At 45.3% G+C, this 18,919-nt stretch overlaps 1 protein-coding gene across 1 annotated transcript; it reads left to right on the plus strand.

The window, feature by feature from the left end:
- Positions 1–1,766: 1,766 nt before the first annotated feature.
- On the plus strand, positions 1,767–18,908 carry PtA15_3A390 (uncharacterized protein; the record flags this gene model as incomplete). The annotated part of the gene is made up of 4 exons (XM_053167354.1): positions 1,767–2,123; positions 18,251–18,359; positions 18,463–18,591; positions 18,673–18,908. The coding sequence occupies 4 exons, from the start codon at positions 1,767–1,769 to the stop codon at positions 18,906–18,908; spliced, it is 831 nt and encodes a 276-aa protein (XP_053018579.1).
- Between the last annotated feature and the right edge of the window lie 11 nt (positions 18,909–18,919).

Here is an 18,919-nt window from a genome sequence, read left to right on the forward strand (position 1 = left end):
CATAACAATGGCCGCTTTGTCGGTTCATTTGTCCATTTTGTCGTGGATTCACCGGCATTTCACAAAAAAAAACACGAATTTGGCCGTTTTTGTCGGTCCAGCGCCTCCATAGGAGATGCTCGAACAAAGAAAAAGTAAGTACTATGATGAGAAAAACAAATTGTGTTTTACTTGATTTTAAATTCATGTTGCTTGCCAAACTATTTTTTATTGCTGTTCATGAGACTAAGAAATGAAGTAAGAGAAATTGCATGTATATTTCGTGTACATCAATGATTGCGATAATCAAGAGGAAGGGGGGAGAGGCGAGAGAGCGAGAGAGCGAGATAAAGGGAAAAAAGGAGGCGACGAAACAACCCGGGAGAGTGGATAGTATCTGGAGTCGGAGAGGTTTAGAGGCTAGAGTTAGGCGGGAGACCATTATCGAAGATGCGAACCCGGAAGCCGAGGAAGAAGCCGATTTGGTTGATGATACATGGGTCGGATGAGGCCGTCCCAGGAGAGACCGAAGTCCCGCATGTACCGCAGGCCTCGGCAAACAAGATGGAGATCCTCGAGAAAGCGAGTTCGCAATGAGGTCCGATTCCTCTGAAGGTGATCAGTTCGTTATAACGCTTTAGTCGAGAGGGAAGAGGATGAGGGATGGTATGTAGTAGTGTCCGACCAGGGGCACCTTCGGGAGCTTGAAGCCCCTCTCAATCCCGAACCCATACAGCCCATCGCGCTAAGAGTCCAGTTTTTTTACGGGGGCCTCTTACACTTAACCACAACCTCACTATCCTTGGAAAACATCATTGATCGAAACCTTTTTTCTCCACTCTCCAGGGCTTCTCTTATGAGCAACGGCCCGGCTCACGTATCCATTCCAACTGCCCAATTTTTTCAACCCACTGCAGTGCCTGTGTCTCCACAAATCCAGTCCACCGGCAAGATCTGAAACGGATATCAAGCTGCACAGGCTGCCGAATTCTTGTCGGTATCACTCTCCCTGGCGAGCCCCTTTGGCGATGGACGTTTCTTCTTCAGATCAATCGTGAGTGCCTTCTGTGACAAAGACCTCCTCCGAAAAAAGACCCTTCAGATTACAGAATCTGAATCACCATGTACTGAAACTATTGCCGTCCTTGAATATATCTATGAGGCGAATGTCGTAATGACTGAGGCATTATACCGAGGACATGTGTGACAATGTCCGCCTTTGTCCGCGCTTTCCGTTAGTTTTGGAGAGCCCCTGGTAAAAGCGGGATTGTATGGTAAAATCGAGATTAGAAACGTCTCCTCACTCACGGTCCGTATATTTCACCTCCCGGACTAGGCCATTTGAATCGATACTGAAGACTAGAGCAGAAACATGACATGCAGTATAATACTGATACGGAGTTTGCATATTCATCGTCTAGGTCCCAAGCTATTACCCAGACGGATTGGGACGGGTTGCTCATTCCCATGGTCCTGCCATACGGGTCTTACTCATTCTCCCCTTCCAATACACAATACCGGCTATGGACAAGTCCCGAGGAAACATTTTGACCGCTTGAGGTGTCCGTCCCAGCATAATAGACCAATCTCTCGGAAAGAAACGACATCCTCAGCTACCCGTTGTCATTCGTTTGTTCCCACGCGTTCTGCGGCCATTCATCCCGAAAAACAACATCCCAGTCCAGAAGCCAAAGCTCTACCCAGATAAATTAAAAAGTGTGTGATGATATTTCTCTATCCGCATTCTAATTCAACCGTCTGATAAGTTTTCCGGCTACAATTATCAGATGAGAGCCAGGACTGGATTTACATACCTTCTCGTCCTCTTCGGAGTTACTGGCGGCTGCTTATCTGATCTTGGTGATGCCAGTGGGAATGTAATCCGGCACATATTGAACCGCGATAACCGCAATAGCTTCATCCTGAAAGACTACGGCCTTGACATTCGTGGAACCCGTGTTGAGATAAAAACCCAGACAGTAAACGACGTAGAAGAGCACATACTTGAGGCTGACAATAACACATTTAACGAAGCAGAAATCATGTTAAAATTGGACAACCATCCCCAGTTCAAAGAACCCATCATCTTGCCGATTGGTGCCCCCCCAACCGAAATCGGAAGGTTTCGGGTGATTCCTGAAAAAGTTGAGGTGGAGTACGTCTTTGCATGGCGCCGTCAAAAAGCTGATATAACTGGAGCCCCGGCCGGCTCCGATACGGAGTCAGAAACTTAAAGTGGGTTCTGAGTCTGTTTTACATCACATATCTTCCTGGACAACCAATTTTGTACATAATTTGGACTCATGGTTTTTCTTGACTCCCTGCCGGAGATAGGATTCGACACTTTTCAATTTATACAACTTCAGAAATAATCACCCTTTTCCTGCCCACCAGCATTTGATACACTAAAGTTTCTCACTCATCCAATCCACTCTCGTGTTTGTCTTTGTTGTGGGCTGGGGTTATCATTCCTTCCCCAGCCCAGTCGTGTATTTTACTTTTTCGGGTGCTAGAACTTCTACTAGGTTCCAGTTGCCTAGGATGACCCGGAAGCTACACCAGTAGCTCCCCAAGCCCTCCAAGTGTGGGATAAGGTTGGCACTCTCCTCCCTCCTTTCCACTTTTTGTTCCATTCTGCCTGTTGCCGCCGCAGCTGACAGATGGGGTGGAAAATGGGAGGATTGAGTAGAGACTTCACGTTCTTCTAAGCTGTGAATCTCTCGTGCTCCGTAGGAGTATCAAGCCCTGGGGTCAGAGCCCGACGGGTGGGCGGGACCCCTAACTGGGTGGGTGGGTGGGGGCGAAAATTTTTCCTGCAAGGAGACGGCAGATTGAGTTCGGCGTTCGGCGTTTGCGCTAGAGTACCGATTTGGCCAGGAGTGTCCAGCCGGTACCGGTTGGTCCTCCGCCAACTAGGTTTGCGCCCCGGTTGCTGCGAACTCGGGCTGCGCGGCGCGCTGATATTGCCTCAGGTCTACTGCTCTATGGCGCGCTTGCGCTGCATGCCGTCTGCACTACTACCGCTCCTTGGACTAGGCCCACCTCCCGCTTTGCTTCCGGTAAGCTACCAAGAAATACATCGCAAAAATTTCACTCCCACTCAAGAAACACATAGTATAGCATAGCAAAAATTTCACATATCTAGCTAAATAGCTTTTAATTTGTATAGACCGCTCCAATCAACACACTCTCTTTATTGTGACCTGAGCCTCCTGCTGCTGAAGATTGCAACAGGGGACCGGCGTTGTCAGCCATTGGCTAGTCCAGACAGTGCCAACGCTGACACGACACGCGCCACAGAAGACGGGTGCGCGCCAAATGCCATTCCAGGCACAACACGCACCACATGAGATGACGCGTGCGCGCATAAGCGCAAACAAGCTGGGGATTCAACCAGATGTGAATCCTGCTGTTGGTTGTCACGCTTGGCTAGGTGATTCTCACCGGTTGTTGTGCTTGAGTGAGCACAAACACGCGAATGTTCTACGCGTGGATTGTGCTCAAACAGGAACACCGTGAGGACACGGAACGCCTGAGTTCCTGGCCTCCTAGGCTATAAAAGATCAGGAATCTCCGCGCAAGAGGAGGTTCCTTAGATCATTATTAGAATACTACGCCTGTCCATCTTGTTTGATACAAACGACCGGGGCTTTACTTCTATTTGCATCTCATATCCTTTTATATCCTTTCTCTTTTACTGCGCTCATCCTCCACCGCTCCGTTTCCGTACCAACCTCCGACCTCACCTCATCCGGTTTTCTTCCACTTGCTACTTTTTAAGGTAAGCTAGAGTTTCACGAACCACCTTAAGGGTTCAGGTACGACTAAGCTCTACCAGCCCCTCCACCGGAGGTGCGGCTTTCTCCTCCCGCACCGCGGTTGAGTTGAGCGTGTTTTCCTCTTTAGGAACTCACCACTTGTTCTTTTCTATTCAGGGCGTCGCCACTTTAGAGACGCGCCCTGACAGGCGTGCTACAATTTTCTGGCCTCTAGGCCACTTGCCTGAAAAGCTATTTGGTCAACTAACAGGAATTTGACACAATAGGGGGGTTCACAATTGAATTTTACTAAACTTTGGAGCCAAATTTAAGGCCTTTATGAACAAAGTTTTACAATTTTGGGAAAATGCACAGCAGCAGGTGATACTGATCAATCAGTGCAATTTATCAATTTTTTAAAAAAATGTTCATAAACACCTTGAAATGTGTCCCAAAGTTTTGTAAATTTCAATTGTGAACCCCCCCTAATGGGTGCAATGTGCTTAATGGTACAACACCCAGCCCAGAGAGAAAGAGATATGGTGTTCAAAATTGCATATGACACTATTTACATAAAATCATAAAGCCAATTTTGGCTGGGAGATGTCAGCGTGCATAAAACTCAAAGTGACATCTCCCAGCCAAAATTGCAGTTTATGATTTTATGTAAAAAACTCTTATGCAATTTTGAACACCATAAGAGCAAGTAGAAGTGCAGCACAGAGTGAGTGTTCCAAATTGATGAGGGCTTACACTGGATAGGTGAAATCATTTGGGGATGAATAATGGGGGGAAGATCATTTGGATGGTGGTTGAGATTCTGCATGAAACATACAGCTTACAGAAAGTAACAAAGTCCATCTCCCAAATTCTCTTGTCAAATACTCTGGCTGTTACTTGACCAACAACATAAAATGTGTATGGTTTCCTTGTGGTTGGAGAAACACCTAACTTAGCTAAGTCCCTCCTCCTTGGGGGAGCAAAGTGACCCGCAAAGGAGGGACTTGCATGCTATGTCATGGCCTGAGAGAATTTTAACTTTTGGTGGGCAATTTTTAATAATCAACATAGCACATGGGTCTCTGGACCAAATTCCCTCTAGTTTTCATTTCTGGGACCACCCAAGCTGTCCCCATCCATGTACTATTTCCATCTCCCCCCAGCCCTTTTCCCTCATCTACAAAACCCTTTGTAATATTGTTAGTTTTGGATCCTGTACAGTAGAAGAAGTGTCTCTAGGGAGGGATGTGTTGCACTCTCTGGGGAGTTCCAGACTGTATTTCTCTCTGGAAGTCTTCCAGATGTGAACCATTTCCTCATTTGTAACTAAATTGTGGGCCAGCTGCGTGTTTATACTGAACTCATATTGAGTTGTTCCATATTCAATCTTATTCTTTCCGGCAACGGTGGGTAGTTATGTTACCAATAACGGTAACGTAACGGGTTTTAAGCTGTTATTATTACAGTTACTCATAACGGTGGTGGGCTACGTTATTGCACCACTGCTTGAATCAGTTTTTTCTGCTCGTTACATTATTGGGGCCCGCGGCGCGCCAGATGCTAAGCCAATTTCAGCGCCAAAGCGGCCTTTGAGGGCTTGTTATTGTGTTGTCCAAGCAATAACGTAGGGTAACGGTGTTGGAAAAAGACCTGTTACGCCAACCATTTGCAACTTAAACGGCGCGTTACTTGTAACATAACAGGGCGCGGTGGATAACGCAGGTAGTTATGTTACACAAAAAGCGTGGATAACACAAGTTTAAAGTAATGTAACTCAAATATTGGGTTTCTCCAATCAATTGCTGATACAAACAGGGATCCTCCACTGGCCAATGTGTACTGGACATCAAGTGTAGACACCCTAGGACCCTGGAAAGCCCCTATGGAACACAGTAACCTAAATTCCAAGATTTTTGAAAAATTGATACATTTTTGGAGCCCATTCATACACTTTTTGTGGGTAGGATGCAGAGCTTTTTCAAAAAATTCATACAAATTTTGTGTGTATGTTTTTTTTTGCCGCGGGCGTGAAGAAATACTTCCAGAAATACTTTTTTGAGTAGCCATTTCTGCTACATACCCAGAAGAGCAGTGACAAAGGTAAAAAATGGAAGAAGAAGATATTTTAACTTTCATATTCAAGTAGAAAACCGCATAGACTATCATCAACAACTGATTGTTACTCTTCATCTACATTTTATTGCTTTTCTTGAGAGATTTTATCTTTGAAAATTTGTTCTGCCAGTGTTCTAGAAAATCAATTTGAGACATTGTGTTAGAATTCTGCCCCATGCCCAGAAGAGGGCTTATTCCTATTGTTGTTCTTTTCCTTTCCAGAGGGTTCCATAGCCAACTAGGCCCCCTCTCTAGGCCCCTTGTCACAGTGCATTTCTTCTGTTCCCTTGCGAAATACACACTCACTCAGTTCCAGGCCCATATCAGACAGACCTGCTCCTTTGGAGACTTCTGATCTTTTGTTCTGAGTCCCTGAGCATCTTGTGCTCTTGTCTTCTTCAGCCCTTCTCTCGCCTCATCCTTGGCATCCAGTCACTTTTCTTTTACATTGTAATAAGAATAGAATGTAATCTCTGGGAAATGGATACACAATTCCCACCAGAATCCGTAATATTCAAGCCTTTGGTGACTGCGAATAAATGGTGCAGATGTGCTACTTCAAGATTCACAAAAATCCCGGAACTCGGCAAGGAAGTGAAGAAACCAGCCGCAATTGGCATATGTGGTTGATACAGGAAGAGCTGGACCAATATAGGGGGGGGGGGGGGGGGTGTAAAGAAAAACCGTGGCATCATATTCTCATTCTCATACATTTTTGGTTACTACTACTCTTGTCACCAGGGGGGAATCTGTGGCACTCTCCAGGGAGTGCCAAACCATATGTTTCTTGAGTAACCCAGACTGATGTCAACTGCTGGAGCATGTGCAACTCAAGCTTGAACCCACATTGATGTGATTTTCAACTAAAGCTGATCGGATCTGTAACTGAATATGGTGGAAAAACAGATTGTCACCTTTGCCAATTCAAGACTCCAGTGCAAAACAACTTGAATTTCATTTGAAGTTTTAGTAGGCTCTGGGATTGTGTCATGGGCTACTGTCACAAATTGCAGATACTAGATAGGACAACCATGATTCTTCTGCAAAATCCCGTGAGATAAGATCCCAAAGTATAAGTCCTGCAGTAGACTGAGATTTGGACCAGTGCGTATATTAGAATTTCAGGGAGGTTGAATTGAACCTCACAGAGCCCAATGTTTAATAATTTTTATTTAATGGAATCTCAAGACCTCCTGCGTGGTTGGGGTAGGCCCAATGGTGAATTCTTCCTGGAGCCAGGTTGATCTGTGAAGTATGATGGTGGAAGATTGTGGCTGTGGGCCCTGGAGTATGGACATATAATAATATCACTAGAGTCCTTGCTCCACCAGTCCCTTTGCGCCATGATCAAACAGGTGCTGAATCTGGTACCAACTGCTCATACAAAGTCCAGGTTAGCCTGGGGCTTGGAGCGCACTGTGCTCAGTCCGCTTGTCACTGGGGAGGAGTGCTGGAGTAACACAGCCTGCAAGGGGTGTTAAGGGGCATCATTTCCCTGTCACTTGTGTGACATGTCTCCCCTGATGTTTGGCCGAACATTAGGGTGGACACAATGGTCCGTTGCAAACTGGTGTACACCCTGATGCTTGGCCAAACATCAGGGGAGACATGACCTTGTAATAATCACACCTGGTCATTGAGGGGAATAAAAAATCTCAATGACCAGCTGTAACGGTAATAAAAGGCCAGTACAGGTGCTAGTTATCAAGAGGGTAGCTCCTGTCGATGACGGGTACTGGTGCTGGTCATCGAGCGGAGTGGAAGCTCCTCTTGATGACAGGTTGGTACCGTTCATCAAGGGGAGTTAGAACTCATCCTGATGAGCGGTAAAGGCACCCCCAAATAAAACTTCTTTATTTGCTAAAAAAATGGCCCAAGAACCTACACATTGCTGATCTTGCAATGATTGTCCCACCCAGCCTTACTCTTTCAAAGAAGCTTGCAAAAGGTGTTTGAAGTCCACATTTTGCCTGCCCGGCACAAGAATGCCTCTTCGGTTTTCAGGAACCCCTCTTGATGGCCACCAATGTAAGCGGTCATGAAGTGGAGAAGGGAGTATGTACTCCATTTGATGGCCAGTTTCCTTGGCAGGCATGTACAGGCGTCGAGAATTCTGCCCGGTGGGAAGGAATCATCCTTGGCAAGCATGCATGTGCAGGTGGTTGCCGGGGAGCAACCTCGGCAAGGATGGAGACTAGAAGGTGATTTCCGAGGAGCAATATTTCCCCCGGGCCCGGCGAGCCAAGACACCTTCTGTTGTCCGGCCAGCCAATACACTTCCCTGCCGTCCAGCAAAAGCAGCCTTTCTCGGCTAGCTGGTACGGACTTCTCCATAGTGAAATCCCTCCTGGTGGGCAGGTGCTCACCAAATAACACTCATCCCAGTGTTGATGAGGTGTACCCGCTGGCCAAGCCGCGGATTCAGAAGGTGCAAGAAACCAATAGGCTCTACAACGTAGTTAAGTTTTTTTACGCTGTCGTCGTCCTGGTGGATGATCAACTGTTGCTGATTGTATCATTGCAACTGCCTCTCTTTTCGGAATTAAAGAAGTTTTATTCAATTCCTCACGGTAAAGTGGGTCATTGAGAGGAGGTGTTACTTCCCTCGATGACTAGTACAGCTGGCCATTGAGAGGAGCTGACACTCTGCTCAATGACCAGAACCAACCGGTCATCAAGAGGAACTGTCACTCTGCTCGACGACCAGCACCAATTGGTCATCAAGAAAATGTGTAACTCCCCAATGACCAGTACTGGATTTCATTGAAGGGAGTTACAACTCCTCTTGATGACCGGTCATCCGGAAGAGTTGTAACTCCCCTCGATCAAATCCTGTACTGGTCATCGAAGGGAGTAGCAACTCCTATCAATGAACGACTATACTGGTCATTGGGATGAGTTGTAACTCCTCTTGATGACTGGTATAGTAGGTCATCGAGAGGATGTACAACTCCTCCTGATGACTGATCTGTACTGGTCATCGGGAGTATTTGTTACTCCCCTCAATGACCAGCACAGACTGGTCGTTGAGAAGGGTTAAACCTTGCCTCGATGACTTGTCTGTCCGGTCATTGAGAGGAGCTGCAAGACTTACAAGGGCCAGCCGGGACCGGTCCTCAAGAGGAGGTGTAACTCCCCTCGATGACCAGTACAGATGGACATCAAAGGGAGTCACCACTTCTTGATGACCAGATAGGAGGTGAAACTTCCCCTTGATAGGTCAGTACTGGTCATCAAGGGGAGTTACATTAACCCTGATGAACTTACCCTTGATGGCCGGTCATACTGGTCACCAAGGGGAGTTACATTAACCCTGATGGATGAAAGGTACAAACCAGTAATCAGGAGGAGTTGTCACTCCAAGTCTCCCCTCAATGACCACCTGTACCGGTCATCAAGGGGAGTTACAACTCCTCCCATAGACTGGTACAGACCAGTCATCAGGAGGAGTTTTTACTCCCCTCAATGACCAACTGTACCAGTCATCAAGGGGAGTTACAAATCCAGCGGGTACTAACAGGTCTTCCAGAGGAGTTTTTACTCTCCTCAAAAAACCGGGACAAAAGAATCATTGGCAGGAGCTGTACTTCCCAATAGGTAGACTATGCAGCAAAATTGTTGGACAAAGCCAACCCTGCCAGAAAAAAGAATATAAGAGACTATTGTGACTTGAAGATAAAACTGTGTATACACTTCATCTCAAAATGGCTTTGATGAGTGATCACCAGTTGGCTTAAACACACAACATACCCATTTGAACATAATTATTGCAGATGCTCTTGGTCAACAGAAAAAACTCAATGCTTATGGAGAGGGAATTGAACCTCAGTCATTGTCATGCTCTGCCAAATCACAATATGAAAGACAATGAAATCTAGACTTATGAGTAACATAGACTACAGTTGAACAAAAATTCATGAGGAGTGAATTGTGAGTTCAAACTATTCAACATGTCAAATCATCATACTAACATGAAATAGTTTCTAATGAGTTATAAAAACAATCAAACAAAAGTTGCACACTGACATTGAAATGAATTCAGACCATTTGACTGATAAAGTTACAGCCTGGCACTCCCTGGAGAGTGCCACAGATTCCCCCCTGGTGTGTCCCCCAAAAAACTTCATACAATTGGGGTGAGTACCTTATCCACCAAATTTCCCATTCATACATCTGGGGTGCATTCATTTTTTGTTTTTTGACCAAAAATTCATACATCTTTGTTACTGTGTTCCATAGGGGCTTTCCTGGGTCCTGACACCCTCCACTTGAGTACCAATAATTTATTGAGTGGGGACAACCTCCACTCAATGGTGGTTTGCAATGTCATCAAGTCAATACATACTCCAATTGATGACCCTGTTTACTGGCAATGGATTGGAGAACTCCACTTGATGACCATGTATACTTGCCATTGAGTGGAGACATCCTCTGCTCAATGACCAGTTTTTAAGGCCATCATGTGGAGGTTTTCTCCTCCCAATGTCCAATGTGTACTGGCCATCAAGTGGAGACACAGTCCACTTGATTACAGGGCACTGGGATGTGAAAATCCCAGCTCAATGACCAGCAACTAATGTTTGTTGATTGGAGCCTTCCTCAGCCTGGAGAACCAGCATGCACCACACATTGCGCTGGGAGAGTCCCAGCTCAACAGCCAGCATGTACTGGCGATTCAGCTGGGCTTTTCCGAGATCTGTGGACAGTATGTACTGCCTACTGAGCCCATAAAATCCCTGGCTTGATGACCACTATGTACTGGTCATTGGGTTTGAGCTAAGATGTAAGGGTTGTGTCCCTTCACTGGAGCGGATGGCGGATGAGTGGTGGAACAGGCGCAGAGGAGACGTTCTAGGACCAAACAGGGGGGGCTTTGGATTGCACTGGCTCAGAGAGACTGCATGTCAGTTCTCCCCTGAGAGGAAGAAGAAAGAAAGAGAGAGGGAACAATGTTGAAGCTATGACTTGTCCGTGGCAACCAAAAGAGCAAAAAAGAGAATGAGCTCCGTGGCTCAAGAGAGTGAAGGGCAGTGAGGATGAATCTCTCACCGGATGCAGCTCAGTTTGGGGCGCGGAAAAAGATGGAGGAGAACCAATGGTTTGATTCACATGTAACTAGTACGGTATAAGTAGACTATGTACATGTGGTCAAACTGTGGGTGAGATGAAAATGAATATTCAAAAAAAAATAACTGAGGCTCATGAGTGAATGTCACACAAAAAGATAAGACATGCTAGAGAGTTGATAAGTCAGGGATGTCAGGGTTCAAAGACTACAAGACATGTGGACAGACATACATAACTAGACACTGTACAGATTATGATGAGTGAAAGAAAACAAAGAGCAGAAGGTGTTAAAGGATCTGGGAATTTGGGGTGAGTAAGAGAAAGAGACAAAGTTTCAACAAACAAAGGAAGAGAGCTTCCCTGGCTCAGAGAGACTGCATGTCAGTTCTCTGCTGAGCCAAGGAAGAAAGGGGAATGGGCTATATACAAGTCTGTGAAAGGGCTTGTATCATCTGATGACATCTTGTAAGCCCAACATAGGAGGGGGCTTACATCAGAGTCAGGGTGTAAACGGGTTGGGTTTGGGTCAAAAAACAGCGCCCAAACCCAACCCAACGTTTAACGCGGGTCGGGTTGGGTCGCAGCAGTGTAGCCGCCTTGAACTCTAGTAAAATCATAAAATCATAAAACTTTTGGGTGATAATTTTTTATGTAGTACCATTTTCAAACAATTGCTCTGTTTTGAGTGTTTGGGTGGTACAGATTTTTTCTGCTTAAAATTTTATGATTTTATGCAAGTCAACTTTGAACACCTTAAATCAATTATGGTGTTCAAAGTTGGTTTAATGCATAATTTTATGCATGCATAAATCATAAAATCATAAAAATATTTTGGTGAGGAAATTTTGTATCACATAATCAGACAGTCATATCCCCTGCAAAAAAGATTCTATGATTTTATGATTTATGCATGCATAAAATTATGCAAACCAACTTTGAACACCATGAATAGAGGACAAGGCTGCCATCCCAGGATAGTAAGGCCCCAATTATAAATGGAATTTTGAGATAATTTTGAAATTGTTTTGAAATCAAAACCAACTTCGTTTTGAGTTCTTTTCATTTCAAAATAATCCCAAACCTCTTCAAACACACCCGGGAGGGGTGTTTGAGATTTGTAAAAATCATGGCCATGTCACACCTGTGACATCTCTTTCCCTTCTCACTCGACTCCTCTTCCTTAACCCATTCCTTTCTCACTCACTCTTTCCTTCAACAGTCAACTCACTCATTTCCTCAAACAATCACCTCTTCGATCTCAATCCTCAATCCTTGACTCCTCAAACCAACTCACCCCTCAACAACTCATTCTTACTTTTTATCCTCTTCTCATTCCCCTTTCTTCATCCTCTCTCGAACTCAAGTCCTTCCTGTCTGGTGAGATCACTCTTCAATCCACAGCTCTCCAGATACTTCAAACTGATCACTTTGTTCTCAGTCTATTGTCCTACTCTTGTCCTTCTCTTCCAAGCCCATCTCAAAACTCCTGTCCTAACTCAAGTCTCTGTTGATCTCAATTTTGGTTCTCAGTTTCATTTCACTTTTGTTCACTTCTCATTTCTAACTTGTTTCTCTTTAAGTGTGTCGGCTTCACCTAGCAATTCAATTCACAAATCTTTTACGGTTAAAAGCCTACGACCGATTGATTTATGTCTGGTGAAGCCGGCGCAGGACAACAGCAGATACCGTCGTTTGTAATAACCAATACAACGGGAATGGCAGGCTCAACGAATAACGATGGCTTCCGACAAGCTATGCTCAAAACGGCTCTTGAAACGACGCCGCAGCTATCAGAAGAGAATTACTCGATTTGGAAGGACAAGATGACGGCGCTGCTAGAGTTACGGGGGGTACTTACTGCTCTCAATTCTCAGCCACCAAACGTTATACCTCTAGCAGAAGACGTCAATGCGGAACTGAAACTGCTCTTCATATCAAAGATGGACAGCGTGACTCATAACAACATAGTCACGGCAGACAACAGAGGCTCAGCAAAAGACCTCTGGAAGGCTATCAAGGACCGGTTTGCTTCTGACGAATCCGCCAACCGTGCTTGAGTGTTCAATGAATTCCTATACGTCAGATTCAAGGAAGACGCTCTAGAAGCCTTTGTGACGGATATCAAAGTTGCGATCAAGAAACTCGTCAATGTGGGAATCTATCTCCCTCAAGACATACTCGCCTATCTAATACTCTTCAAACTTCCGGACACCCTACAACTCCTCAAGCGGCAGATTATGCACTCTGACAAAAATCTAACGGTCCAGTTTGTATGCAATCATCTAACGCAGTTCAACAACAAGAACCGTGCAGAAGTGAAGGAATCTTCCTCTTCAACACAAGCTGCGCTTCTGTCAACAAGAAACCAGAAGTCTAATCAAAAAGGAGGACAGGGATTGTTGGGATCGAACGGCTCTAAGAGGTGCACGTCGGGGTTTCACAATCCGAAACAAGATTCAAATCACTCGGCGGACTTGTGCTGGCATCTCAACTCCGACAAAGCTCCTGATTGGTGGAAAGAGGCACAGGCCAAATATCTTGCCAACAAAAACGGCAACAACGTCAACTACTACTTGTTGTTAGTCACACTTTGGACCGAGATAGGAAACCCCAAGTTCAAAATAGTCCTCAACAGCGGTGCATCAGCTCACATTTTCAATGACACCAAATTCTTTGACAGAATCAACCTTAGTGATGGAGACGTTATTCGTACCGGTAAAGAAGGTGCAACCCTACCAATCAAGGGCATAGGTCGAGTAACTCTACAATGGGGACAGTCAACCATCTCCATCGACGGCTGCCTGTATGTTCCGGACATCGTCATCAATCTTGTCAGCGCCGGAGTCTTGCTAGAGAGAGGGTGTGAAATATCAGCAAAGAAAGACAGCTTCGTAGTCTCGAAGGACAACATCTGTCGCTTCCAAGGAAGAGTCAAAAACAATCTCTTTGTTGTAGACAATCCAGACGCAGTAGGAGGGACAGTCAACTACTCTGCTAATTATGCTCAAAGCTCAGCGGAATCGCTCAGATTGATACATGAAAAGTTCGGTCACGCTTCTCTTCAACGCATAGACCAGTTCATCCCGTCTTCAATTTCAAAAGCAGAGAGGGACGACTTCAAATGCAAAGCTTGCGCTCTTTTGAAAATCACGAAGCAGCCTTTCAAAAATGAATCTCAACCTGCATCAAAAGTCTTCGAGCGAATTCACCTTGACTTGATCGGTCCCATCACGCCAGAATCAAAAATCAAGTCCAGGTTCATCCTCACGCTCGTCGACAACTTCTCTGGATACCTTGCAGGATTTCCCATAGGAAAGAAGGACAATACGACCAATGTCCTAATAAACCTACTTGAATCTGAAGCTAAACGCCGAGGATACTTCCCCAACCTGATCTGCTCAGACGGAGGAGGTGAATTTGTGGGGGACAGGTTAGTCAGCTTCCTTGAGAAAAATCACATTCAAAGACTAATATCCAAACCTTACCACCCTGAACACAATGGTAGAGCGGAGCGAGCAAACAGAACTATTGTCGAATCCATGCGTGCAACGTTTTGTTCTTCAGGGATGTTGAAAAACTTTTGGCATGAAGTAGTTAAATCCTGTTGTCTCATGTTGAATCAAATTCCTTGCAAGGGCGAATTACAATCACCCTACGAGATTGTTCACGGAAGAAAAATTCTGGACAATTTCCTCAAGCCTCTCGGCACTACCACAGTGGTACTGAACATGAAAAGAGTGAAATGTCGAAAGTTCGAAGGCAAGGGTCAAGAAGGAGTCCTTGTAGGCTTCAATGCGATGCTCCAATCGTACAGAATCATCTTGCAAAGCGGCACTATCGTGGACTCAAAACACGTCCGATTCCTCAAGATGCCTCAAGGAGAACCGACTTCTGCGGACTGGGAAGAGTTTCACCCTGACAAAACTCTCGAGTTGCCGGAATCAGGACATAATCAAGTTCGAACCGAACAGACTCAGGAAGACCCTAACAATTCCGAGTCTGTGAGTCAGCAGGAGATCATTCAGGACGAAGAGATCAATGACTCCTCAGACTCAGAATCAGACAAGACAGTCTCACAAATTCTCAATCCCAAAGCTCCCAATCAACCAAAAGAAACCAAACCACAAGGCAGAACTTTAAGGGATCTATCAATCATCAAACCGCCAGTCCGATTCGGTTTCCATCACTACTACGAACCAAACTCTTTCGAATCAGCAATAAGATGTGCAGATGAGAAATTCTGGAAGGACTTGATCAAGAAGGAAGTCAACTCGATCGAGAACCACCAAGTATGGGATGACCATTTCGATGAACCACCTAACCCGCTAGACACAACGTGGGTATTCAAGATCAAGGACAACTGCCACGGCAACCCTCTCAAGCACAAGGCAAGACTTTGTGTACAAGGATTCAATCAAATCGAAGGTATCGACCATGGTGAAACATTCGCTCCAACGGGAAAAGTCTCAACTCTTTGGATGATTCTCCTTTACGCACTCCATCAAAACTTATTGATTACTCAGTTTGATGTCCAAGGAGCCTTTCTACATGCACCTCTATCTGAAGACATATACATCAAAACCCCGAAAGGAGTGAATAGAAGCGCTCCATACCTCAAACTCAAAAAGGCCCTGTACGGACTTAAGCAGGCACCAAAGAACTGGTACAAAACGCTCGGGTCCTGGCTTGAAACAGTTGGTTTTCACGAATCAAACTGCAATCCCTGTCTATACTTGTGCGACGATCAGGTCTCCCGTCTATTCTTCCATGTAGACGACTTGATTCTAGTGGGACCAAGAAACAACTTCAAAGAAAAATTTGAGCAACGTTTTTCCAACTCGTCTTGTCATGATCCCAATACCATTCTTGGCATGAAGTTTGAAAGATCGGTAACAAGATTCTCCTGTCACAACCAAAACACATTGAACATGGTCTAGAAGAACTCGGTTTAACCAACTGCAAACCTTCCACAACACCACTCACTCCCAATCTCAAATTGAAGGAGGCCTCGGACAAAGACCATGCCTTATTCAAAAAGGAGAATATCAATTACCGATCTGCTATTGGTCTCATGAATTACATCGCCGGTTATACTCGCCCGGACATCAGCTTTGCCGTCTCAAGCCTAGCTTGTTTTTCAATCAAACCTGGAATGTCCCATTGGCATGAGGTCAAGAAAGTGTGGCAATACATTCGACACACCAAAGACATGAAACTCACTCTAGAAATTCGGAATCCCAATGAGTTACTAGAAATATACAGCGACGCTTCCTGGGGCGATGATCCGATCTACAGGACTTCTCAATCTGGATATCTGTGCTACTTGTTCGGAGCTTTGGTTTCATGGAACAGTTGCAGACAACACAATGTGACATATTCCTCCACTGAAGCTGAACTAAATCCTCTAGTCAACGCTTTCCACGAAGGTACCTGGTTGAAGGCTCTGCTGTCCGACATATGGGACCTGCAAGTGGATACCGCCACACACTACATCAACAACAAAGAACTCAATGAACGACTAATGATGGACGACCATGAATTCAAAGAAAAATTTGCAACCTCCCATTACATCGACAACAAGGGCCTCGACGACAAATTGAAGAAATTTGGTTCCAACCCAAAAACAAGACATATTGACCTCAAGACCAAGGGAATTCGACAAGAACTTAAGCACAAAAACATCAAGATTGTCCTTATCCGCACTTTTGACATGCTTGCCGACGCCTTAACAAAAGCTGCTCCTAAGTCTTCCGTTTCAAATCTCACAAAAACCATCGATCCAACCTTCTCAGCCTGATCTCTCCAGCCACGGGGAGTGTAAAAATCATGGCCATGTCACACCTGTGACATCTCTTTCCCTTCTCACTCGACTCCTCTTCCTTAACCCATTCCTTTCTCACTCACTCTTTCCTTCAACAGTCAACTCACTCATTTCCTCAAACAATCACCTCTTCGATCTCAATCCTCAATCCTCGACTCCTCAAACCAACTCACCCCTCAACAACTCATTCTTACTTTTTATCCTCTTCTCATTCCCCTTTCTTCATCCTCTCTTGAACTCAAGTCCTTCCTGTCTGGTGAGATCACTCTTCAATCCACAGCTCTCCGGATACTTCAAACTGATCACTTTGTTCTCAGTCTATTGTCCTACTCTTGTCCTTCTCTTCCAAGCCCATCTCAAAACTCCTGTCCTAACTCAAGTCTCTGTTGATCTCAATTTTGGTTCTCAGTTTCATTTCACTTTTGTTCACTTCTCATTTCTAACTTGTTTCTCTTTAAGTGTGTTGGCTTCACCTAGCAATTCAATTCACAAATCTTTTAAGATTCCAGAATCTCAAAATCCGAGGAATCAAAATTTTGAACAGGCAGTATGCCTGTATGGTTGCCAGGCCACTGGTGCCTCAGACCCCCCCCCCCCATTTAATGGCTGTACTGGGTTGGCGGAGTTCACCGGGCGGGGGTCGGCTGACACATGAAAAAAACTGCTGCTGCAATTGTGCAATATATGTACCGGATTGCACGATTGCACTCACTGAGAAAAAAACAGATGGCCCCCTTACAAACACCTCCAGGCAGCCCGGGACCACCAGGGGCAATATGATCCTGCCCTTGGCGGCGGGACCACGGGACAAAACGCACATCAATACAGCTACAATCTTGCCGCAGATTATCCGAACGCGTTATTCTGCTTGTTCCAAAGCCAAGTGGCGAGGAGCTGATTCGTTGAGTCAATCATTGGGAGGGGGATCATCGTGTGCGTGTTGGCCTGGCGAGGTGTGCGGGTTCTTTTTTGGTTCAGACAGCCAAGGCTGAACAGGCAAGCTGTATTCTATCCAGCTTGCCCGTGTCACAGACATATCGCCCCTGCCTGCCCACTCCGGCAGGCTACTTGCTCAGGGATGCACAATTGTTTATATGTGCACCCTGTTGTTTGAAGTTTTTCCGAGAGGATTTTGAAATCAAAAATCTTTCATTTTGATTTCATTTCCGTTTCAAAATTCTCTTCAAATACTTTCAAAATATAACTCGAAATTTTGTTTATAATTGGGGCCTAAATGGAGGAACTGTGTGAAGGAGGGATCCTGATTGAGAAATCAAGAATCAACTTCAGTTCAATCTTGAAGAGTCTGATTTTTGGATTTTTGTGATCTTGCAAAAATTCCAAGTTCGGCCTCTCTGTGAGACAGAGATCACCCTGCGGGGCTCTCCTCCAGAGAGGCTTGGTTAAGCTCGTACATAGCCACTTGCCCTCTGAAACGACGGTACTTGTGTCAAGCGCTCCTTTCCCTGAGGTCAAATTTGATGCCTCGCTTTTATTCGTAAAATGCCAGGTCCCAAAATCAAGCGGTTTGCCCCTACAAGCTATCATATATACATTATTCCCGTTGAAAGGATCAGAAGAATTGCTATACGCAAGCTTTCCTGGTTTAGCTTATGAAGGTGAGCCGTGCATCTGTCTTGAAGCATTGTTTTTTGCGCCGATTCGGTCTTTTGGGAAGATAGTTCGATCATCAATTTATTTGTGGATGCTTCCTCTCTTTAGATGATCGGGCGTTGTTCCTTTTGCCACAGTCGTACTTGTCCAAATCCAATCTAGCGCGATCCACAAATCTTGGACGGAGATGGATGTGTGAGCGTTGCTCATGTGTCGCTTTGAGAGGAGCAGAAGAAGGTGACGAAATTGGCACTTCCCAACGGCACTGTTTTGATCCTCAATACTTATGCATTTGTGGCTCTTATAATGCGGAACCAGGATCTACCATCTTTCCATCAATCGAAGGGGTCTGCTGGCCTAGAGGATTCTTCCCTTCGCAACACGCCACTGAGAAGTCTGAAGAAACGAACTTCCCGCAGGCTTCTTGTGATAATCGCTCTGATAGCTTCGACGGTGGCCCTACTACGTTTCCCTCCCCGAACACTTCTTTATACTTGGACGGCTCAAAATGTTCAATCGTCCCAGGATCCTCACTTGGTATCAATCAGGGTTAACGTCAAGGAAG

This window comes from Puccinia triticina, chromosome 3A, assembly GCF_026914185.1.
Source record: "Puccinia triticina chromosome 3A, complete sequence".
Classification (NCBI taxonomy): Eukaryota; Fungi; Basidiomycota; class Pucciniomycetes; order Pucciniales; family Pucciniaceae; genus Puccinia; species Puccinia triticina.